We start from the raw sequence: 9,483 nt of genomic DNA, 5'->3' as shown, positions 1-9,483 counted from the left end.
ACATACAAATGGAGAAAGACTTTGAGGATTAATTCCAAAGAAGGAACCAGCCTTTTGGCCGAGTTTTTATCACCAACAAAAAATAAATGCTGTAGGCTGCTTTTGGAACTGCTTCAACACAAAATCACTTTGCTGTCAGGATCCACAAGTTCTTTAATGACTATGCTGTGCTGAAACAAAATTTCCAATCATGTGATACAGAATAAAAAGCCCTAAAATTTACAATAGAAAGCCTCTATTTATTTCTGCAAGCACATAAGCTGGCAATAAAAATAATATCACTAAATTCTGATGCACGTATTTTAAGATCCTGATCCTGGAAGTTTTTATGACCTTGAGAAATATCTCACGTGGGTCCCTTGGGCTGTAGAAGTAAGCTTTTACACAACAGCATCATTTCAGAGTACCAATGTGCATCAGGAACAGGGGGATACAAAAGAAGCTTTTCAGGTGGAAGCTTTTACAGCCTTCTTTGTTCTACAACTGCAGTGTATAATCCACACCACTAAGCTTCTCAGTTCTCTAATTTTGGTTTCTTGGTTTTTGGGTTTGTTTGGTTTTGTTGGGTTTGGGTTTTTTTTTTTTGGAAGTGCAGTATTTTATTAATTTCAGTTTTCGAATTATGTATTTTGGTACTCCAGGTGAATTACATGTAGACAACAGATGTCAGATTACATAGCGACAGAAACTGAAACTTTGCATTCAACCAGAGCAGAGATTCAGTACAAGCAGTAGCAGAGTTAGCTCCCTGCCCAGTGCTAGAGCTATATTTCTCCATTCTGAACCTTCAAACACCACTTAGGTATTTGGAGGTTCAGAATATGCCACTCCATAAATTAGCGCCACCCCTTCAAAGATAACAAATCTACCTCCCATGGGCATACAGGTATTCTTTCATGACTCAATACCGCTTAGGTATTTGGATGTAAAGTATTCCCCCTCAAGTATCAGTTCTGCCGGCTGAAGCTACCCAAAGAGGAGAAAGATACGTCAACCACAGCGGTATCTTCAGCAGTGGATATGAGTACACTGGCAGCTCAAGGCAAAACGGACCAGTGTTTACGTGGAAACCATTTTCCATCATTATTATCCAACATGCCAGAACTAGGAAGCTCAAGGTGACAGCTTTCCTGCTGGTAAGACATGGGTTATCCTCCACTCAACGCAGACAATACATACCTGCCTGTCCTGATCTAGTCTTATATGTTATCTTTGTTAAATTCTGATACGAGCAGATACTTCTAATGCACTCATATAGTTTCATATTTACTACTTTATTGGAGTGTGATTTTCATAGGGATTTAAGACACATGCCCATACCTACGTGCATGTGTATCTTTGCTGGATTTTCAGCTCCCATCCATATATCAAAGTTGAAACTAATACTAAAGTTTTAAAGACATAATCCTTGCTACAGAGATTTTGCTGAGTCACAATCAGCAATTGTTTCTTTCTGGGTGTGCAAATGAGCTCACACAAGGTAAAGCAAACATAAGAACACAAGTGCAGAGCTGCATGTTTGCAGGGTGCTTCTAACAAGAAAGCTGGGTGTACTATGTTCCGGTTTTGCCCGCATCTTGGTGAGCTATGCCACCTGTAAAACCACAGAAGGACCTCTACTGACCTGAGTATATGTAACAAATTCACTGCCCTGGTGCAGAAAGGGCAAGAGGGTCTCATGTCAAACAATGGTGTGTTACGTTAAATACAGCCATGTTAACTTTACACGTGCAGGTTGTGGTACAGCAGAAAACTTTGAGAAAATAAGTTATTTTTATTGGCATACCAGGCTACTAGAAGAGGATGGTAGGCTACATACAGACAGGCAGTGCTCACTTGTAGATCATTTCTCAAACACGCTAGTCCTTTAGTCCTTCTTCTACAGGCTTTTATAACATACCTTTGTTGACCAAACTATTGCCTTAAGCACCTCAAAACCTTCATAAGTCCTGTGATGGCCTACTGATAGCACATACACAAGATTTCCGCAAGACCAACAGAAGCTGCCAAGCTTTAACTACCTTTTTTTCTTGGCTAGAAAACCCTAGTTAGAAGTCAGTGGCCAAGTCAGAAATGTTATAGTATAATTTCTTAGGAAATTGTGATACCTTGTAATTTACTTGTTTCAAAATCCATAAATTAGTGCCACCCCTGCAAAGATAACAAATCTACCTAACACAGGCATACAGGTACTCTTTCATGACTGTTGAGCCAAGAGTAACATTTATTTTCACGAAAGAACAAGTGTATTTTCTTTAAAAGAGATGTTTTGAAAGGAATAGAAGCAACTGTGAAGAATTAAAGGCTGACATTAAGTATCAATGTACAGAAAAGCAGAACGAATCCATTTGTGTGTTGTCGCGGTTGTACCAATTCTGTTCCTTCCTCCTCCTCAAAGAAACCCCCACACCCACAGCAGAGTAGGTACCATTCAAAACGATCAAGACTTTTTTCCACTGAGTGTTGCCCACTTTTGGCGTCTGACAGAACAGGATCTTGTGCTTGTCACACACAAATATTCGGTCCAAGACGAATTTGGAAACTGCAGTGTGAGAGAGATTTTTCAATGCAGTGTCTCTGCAGACATTCCTGAGAAGCTCAAGTCTTTCCATATGAACCAGGGTTTGGCGGATCAGATTTCCAGAAAAACCTTTTCCAGTTGGCTTTATGAAATGCAGAGGAGAAAGAAAAAACAAAAGTGCAAGTATTTAGTTTTCAGATCAAATTCTAAAGTATAAAAATCCCCACACTCTGCATCCTAGTGACTCCCAGATTCAGGATTAAAACATTGCTATGTATTAAGTAAAGGAGTAGCACATTGGTTTGACTTTTAAGTCATAATGTAGTAGTAGATGGTAGTAGAACTTATCCATACAGCAATCTAAGTCCACTGCAGAGCAGCAGGGTCTTGACTGTGTAGATAAAACATGCCTTCATCAAATACTGGAACTCTCACAAAGCTTCAACAGCCAGTAGGAAAGCTTCTGAGGGGTGGGGATGGGAATTTCAACAGAACTTAAGCTTTAATCTGTGAGAAGACAGAGCTTAGGGATGCTGACCCATCTGTTTGGGAAAGATGAGTTTTGGATAATAGTTTTATGTTGATTTCTATCACCTGTAGGCATTCAGTGTTTTGTTTATACAAGCTTCAACAAAATTAAGTGGACAAAAATTCACACAATGAGTGTCAGTGCTTACTGACACTGCAAATAAAAGAAGTAGGCAGGATTCCTCTTCCCAAAAATGGATGAACTGTTTGATATGTCTCATTTTTCTGAGACTAAGACAGGAACCATGACCACCTCTGTCTCATGATTAGCAGGGAGAGAGGAAAAACGAGCTTGTCTGATTAACAGGTGATGGGAAATCCTAAATTTTTACTGACAAATCTTCCCGCTTCCATTAACTGATTTATACAGTTGGGAATCCCCAATATCAATACAGACTAGGGGATATATTGATGGAGAGCAGTTCTGCAGAGAAGGACCTGGGGATACCAATGAATGGAAAATTGGAAGTATGCTGGCAATGTTCACTCGCAGCCCAGAAAGCCAGCCATATCCTAGGCTGAGTAAAAAAAGAAGTGTGGCCAGCAGTGGAGGTCAGGGAGGTAATTCCGCTCCTCTGCTCTGCTCTTGTGAGACCCTTACCTGAAGTACTGCCTTCAGCTCTGGGGCTCCCACTACAAGAAAGACGCGGACCCGTTAGAACAGGTCCAGAGGAGAGCCACGAAAATGGTCAGAGGGCTGGAACACCTTTCCTGTGAAGAAAGGCTGAGAGAGTTGGTGTTGTTCAGCCTGGAGAAAAGAATGCTCCAGGGAGACCTTACTGTGGCCTTTTGATGCTTTACAAGGGGATTATAAGAAAGACAGAGAGACTTTTTACCAAGGCTTGTAGTGACAGGACAAGGGGTAATGGTTTTAAACTGAAAGAGGGTAGGTTTAGACTAGTTATAAGGAAGAAATTTTTTCCTATGAGTGTAGTGAGACACTTGAAGAGGTTGCCCAGAGAAGCTGTGGATGCCCCATCTCTGGAAACAGTCAAGGTCTGGTTGTACGGGGCTTTGAGAAACCTGATACAGTGAAAAATGTTCCTACACATGGCAAGGGGGGTTGAGACAGATGATCTTCAAAGGTTCCTTCCAACCCGTAACATTCTGTGATTCCATGATTTTAGGTACAGTGCCCAAGCTACACATGAAAAAGGAATGATTTTACTTTTTGTCCCAACCTTCCATAAGGAAAAAAAATCTCATTCTGCTTTTTCTGTTTGTTACTCTTCTCCGATATTCCCCGGTCAGAATGTAATCTGAACAGCTTGGCAGATTGTTTATCTGTCAGAACAATTCCTTTTGCATGCAACCAGGATTAATATTATTGTTCTGTGGTTCATGCTGTTGGAAAGTCAAGAGGGAATAGTTTTAGATCCAGAAATCTTATTATCCTCTTCCATACAAATAAAGGAAGATATTAAAACTTACTACACAGCTCTGCCAGCCTTCCACTGAACAAACTGTTTCTCTCAAGTATTTTGAGGGTAACTTAAACTTCAGGTTTTTTTACATATGAAAACAGAAAGTGTGACTTTATACAAAAACCTACCTTCCACGCTGCAATACAAAAATACTCTAAACATAAGATGGCTTATGTAACCAATGGAAAAAAAACCTGGCCTTAGCCCACTGTGCAACTGGTCTCAGATTTATATTTGCGTAAGGGATCTTCAAAGTTTCCTTGTAAATTAGCAAGTACCACATTTGATCTGCTTTATTAAAGAAATCACAGAACTATGCATCTTAAGGATCAGCTAGTACTGAATACTGTTGTGTTCTTGTTCTGCTTTGGAAAAATGCTGAGATGTGGAGCACCAAAGGGCACAAAATATATATTAAAAAAATGGAGACCTGATAAAAAGAATTGGAGAGACTGGGCAAAGAGCTAAGAAAATAGACAAGATACAGGCTTGCCCGCAAGAACCTCGACCCTGATGGCTATGACAAGGCAGAATACAAGTAATCCAAAACTGGGCCATTATATTAAAAAGCCTAGCAAGAATGACTGTCCTGACTTGATAAAGGAATACTGTAACAATTTTCCCCTAGAAATGGAAACACAATAAGCTGAATCATTCAGAAGAAACAAGACAGCAGGTTACCGTAACAAACTAGCTTTGTGAAGCTAAAATGAGTTCTGTTGGCTCTATTTAAATGGAACAGTCTGAATAAATAACTCCTGTCTAGCAATTCCTTTTAACATCAGGAAGCGCTTCCTAATCTCTTATTTTCTCCCACTCTTTAATACATGTAACCCTTATCTCAACAGTATGCACCTGGAATTCTTCAGCCCAATGTTTTTGCTCTGGCACGTGTACCTCCTCCACTTTTGTCACAGCTGTCAGTATCAATGGCTCTTGCTTGGCACCATAGCCTAAAGAAGGAAGAGAGATAAGAGCATTACAGAAGGGGCAGGGAAGGCAACTATTTCTGCTTTACAACTAACACAACTGATCACTTTCTGTATTAAGCTTACAAAACTTCAGGGTCCGTTTCCAAATAGGAAGGTACTAGACAAGACATGAGTCAGCCTATCAATACTTTAAAGGATGTATTCTATGGGAATTTTGGATGCAACTTGAGTTTGTCACAGCAACACGTCCATTATCTTGTATTTTGGACTTTTTTTAAAGAAACTGAGCAAAGATACATAGAAATCATAAATCCAAATATAATGTTTGGTAGACAATTGTCAGACTTGGCAGTATGAGATTTTCATTTTTCAGTGAACTTCCCAAAGCATGCCCAAATAAAAAAAAACTATCAGGTTTCCCCCTCCCCTCATATTAGTAGATAGGTTTCTTCTGTAAACTCTTACACATCACCAGAAGAGAAGTGTCATTAAGGACCACCTTTTATTTCTTTGGTGCTCTAAGTAACCACCTGTAAGCAGCAACAGATACAACAGCCCCTCTTCCTTTATTACTGGACTGATGGCCTTCCTTAGAGACTGCCACAGTGAAAGAACAAACTCTGCTGATACTCTGATTCTTTCCTAACGATTTTAAGGCAGATAATAGTTTGAGACCAAATTAAAGTATGCAAGGGTGGAACCCTTTGCATCTTTTTTGATTGGTATGCTACAGGAAAAATGAAAAATAACACAAGGCTGTAGCTTTACTTTACGTGTTGCAGAAAGATCAAAAATAATTTGAAGAGGCTTTCCCTAGCCACACAGCAAAAAATACAAGATTTCTCCCTCAAAAATGTATTTCCATCCAAGTTGGACCACTTTTCATATATTTTTTTCTAGGAATATTCTTTCCTCATCTGCATCCATAGTGGCTTACTGTTTTATGGCTGAGAAAATGCTGTGTACTGCCTGTGTCCTTCTCTTCATGAAGTACGCTACTCTGCCTACACTGGATTTTAATAAAGGGCACCCACGGAAAAGCAAGTTAAAACTGAAAACAATTTAAACACCCAAGCAATGAGATATAGTAATTATTGTTGTGCGCAGACTTAATTCACAATATCCTTTTGTAAAATCAGAGTTATCTCATTCAGTGAGAGAACAGTTGAAGTATCTTTCATTACCACTGGGTAAAAGCATGCCTGCAGGTGCTACTGGAGATGATGGACAGAAACCTGCTCCTTCTCATTAAGAAGCTCCTATTGCCCATGGACCCAAGACATCAGTAAAAGGTTTAAACAAAAGAACATCGATTCATTGAGCACCTCCTGGTTTTGTTCTAGCTGCTAAGTAGACACATCCAAATAAGGACATTTCTGACGCCATATTTTATCAAGACTAGAAGAGTTCCTCTAGGACTGGCCAACCTGTTTAGTCTTTCTCTGAAATTCTGTTGGTATATTCAAATTAATTCCTTTCATTAGTCCCAGCATAAACACTGGTATCTCCTTCAGCACATACATACACTTAACCATGGTCACACATTTGCGGGATCGAAGCTTAACAAAATACATCATCTTTTGCTCAGAGAACTATCCAAAGTGGAAGGAAGATACAGCATAGACACGCATACAGAGAAAAAAAAAACACCACCAAAAAAGAGAAAAATTGGCAAGCCAAGATAATAAAAGGCAAGTAAATGCAAAAGGCGTCCTCTAGTATTTTTTAAAATTACATTTTAATTCTCCTGACAAATTTTGACGGAAAGAATCACTTAAAGAATACCTGAGTTGAGAAACAAGAGTTGGCATAGAATGAAATACTAGATTTAACTACCTAACATAAGACCAGCTTACTTGCAGTTGTGCTAGGGCTCAAAAACATCCGGGACCAAGGAAAGCTAGGTTAGCCTACAGTTTTTATCTGTAAGACTTGCTGAATAAGTCTCCACACAGAGGTGTGCTATTTTAAAAGTTACACCTAATATATTTATCCACTGAGTCACTGAAACAAATGGCACTAGTGACGTCAGCACTTCAAAAGTGACACATTTATTGCCTATCTTAGGAAGATGGAGAAACACAGATCTCTTAGTCCTAAGTCATGTCATCACCTTCACCCTAAACTCTCTGTCGGATGGCTTTGTAACAGAAGCTCCTCAGCAGACAGAAAACTGTAACGTGCTGCGTGGTGTCATCAAACGGCTTAAATTCCTCATCAGCTTAATACCATCTGGGCTACTTAAGCTAAGCAAAAGCCTATAAGCTGTTTGTCAGTCAAACAGCAGAGGATAAAACTGAACACAAGAAAGCAGGGCAGAGGTGGCTAGGCTAAGTGCACTGCAAATGAAATAAAACTTTCCACAAGTTTTACATAATACTGCAGCCACAGGACAAGCAGTCACAAGAGGACAGAAACTAGTACAATGTGAAATTAATTTCGGAATGCCTTGTGAATCCCCTTTGTCTTTAAACAGGGAATTGTGCTCTGTTGTTTTGCACATGACTTCTACTCCTAGCAGATCAAGATACTGAAACTGAGTGTATTTGAAAAAGCAAACCTCACAAGATAGTACTGCCAAACATGATCCCCTCTGTTCTTAATCACCAAAAAAAAAAAAAAGACACAATGTTTGTTTTGCAGACTTCTACCAAGAAAAGCAGAAACTGAATATCAGCACTGTCACTTCCAGAACTTTAGTTGTTCTGTTCTCAGTCTTGCTGAAAAAGTGGTGACATGCTGAGAACTACTTTGCTCAGAAAGAGTATATTTCCTGTTTCACATCAAACACTGAAGTTGAACTTACCATCTGGGTCTTTAAAAGTCAATGTGATAAACTTGCTAGCAACCATGAACATGAATATCACCCAAAAGCATGCAGCTAGCAGCAGCCACTGGTGGTGCATGTTGTCAGGCATGAGCCATATAGAGCTGGTGTTTCCTGTTTGAAAGATGAAAGATTGACACATTAATTATTTTTGTTTCAGTTTAGAAAAATACTTTCCAAAATGAAGTAGATTTCACTTCTTACTATTTGCCCTTTTGGATGGGTTTTTAACCAATGTTAAGGCTGAGGTAGCCGGTGCTGACAGAAGGGAGGCCTCCCTCCTCCTTCACCCCTATGTACACATTCCCAGTCCCCTTCTCGTACTGGCAATAGCACTGTCTGTCTGACTGCTCAGGGAGACAGACCAGCAAAACCTCCAATTTTTACAAAGTTCAGTTTACTTTTCAATTTAACTTTTCAAGACAGCTCACTGTAGGAAAGGAAGGGAGAACGAAGCAAGCTTCCCTCTCACTAGGAGCTAGTCAGCAGATAAACCAAGCTGTTAACACCAACAGTACTCTTAGTTATCCCAAGTCAGCTCATAACACATAAGGCGGACTCCTCTCCCACCCTGCCCACATGAATTACTGGCTGGCAGCTACTGAGCCAGAACACTAAGCTCAACATGACAAAATAATATTTAAATATATTAATATCTCTTTTTCTCTTGTAACTTTTATTGCCAGCAAGGCATCAACCATAGATTCTGGAATATTATTTATTTATTTATTTCCATCATGCTAAGCACTATCCACATAAATAGTAAAAAGGTTTTTCCTGCAGAAGTGCCTACTAACTGCAGATGCATGCCTGGAAACTTTCCCAGGAGTGCAGGAAGGGTTACTCAAACAATTGAGACTGCAGATTTAATGTGCAATGAAACCACAGGTACTGACTGAATCCAAGCAGAGTGAGGCTGAGGATACTGCACAGTATTACAAACACATGGTGTCTGCCCTGCCTCACAGTTTGGGAGCACTTCTTAGCTTGATTTTAGAAACTGTAATCCTAATAAATTAACTTTCAACCATAAAAAAAATAAGATGCAATATAAGGAAACAAATTACAAACAAAGATTTAAGTCACTGGCCATTAAGAGTAAAGTAACATGTTAAGCTAGAGTTTTCACTGAATTTCCAGCTTCTGATGGGCAATGCATCCAGGCAAGCACTGGGACTGACACCACGTATCTGTGAAAGCTCCTCTGCAAAATTTAAGCTTCTGTAACCTTAAAAAACACCCACAAAAACC

General features: G+C 39.6%; 1 protein-coding gene across 1 annotated transcript in view; it reads right to left on the bottom strand.

Moving 5' to 3' along the window:
• Positions 1-8,340, bottom strand: part of CHST10 (carbohydrate sulfotransferase 10) — a 12,177-nt gene extending 3,837 nt beyond the window's left edge. The window contains exons 1-3 of the mRNA XM_010140153.1: positions 8,212-8,340; positions 5,329-5,426; positions 2,429-2,663 (exon numbers count right to left, since the gene is read on the bottom strand). Coding sequence (XP_010138455.1) covers positions 2,429-2,663; positions 5,329-5,426; positions 8,212-8,323 — 445 coding nt within the window. The 5' untranslated portion in view covers positions 8,324-8,340. The remainder of the gene's footprint in view (positions 1-2,428; positions 2,664-5,328; positions 5,427-8,211) is intronic.
• Between the last annotated feature and the right edge of the window lie 1,143 nt (positions 8,341-9,483).

Source organism: Buceros rhinoceros, unplaced genomic scaffold, assembly GCF_000710305.1.
Source record: "Buceros rhinoceros silvestris isolate BGI_N320 unplaced genomic scaffold, ASM71030v1 scaffold9077, whole genome shotgun sequence".
Classification (NCBI taxonomy): Eukaryota; Metazoa; Chordata; class Aves; order Bucerotiformes; family Bucerotidae; genus Buceros; species Buceros rhinoceros.
This window is presented reverse-complemented; position numbering and strand designations above follow the sequence as displayed.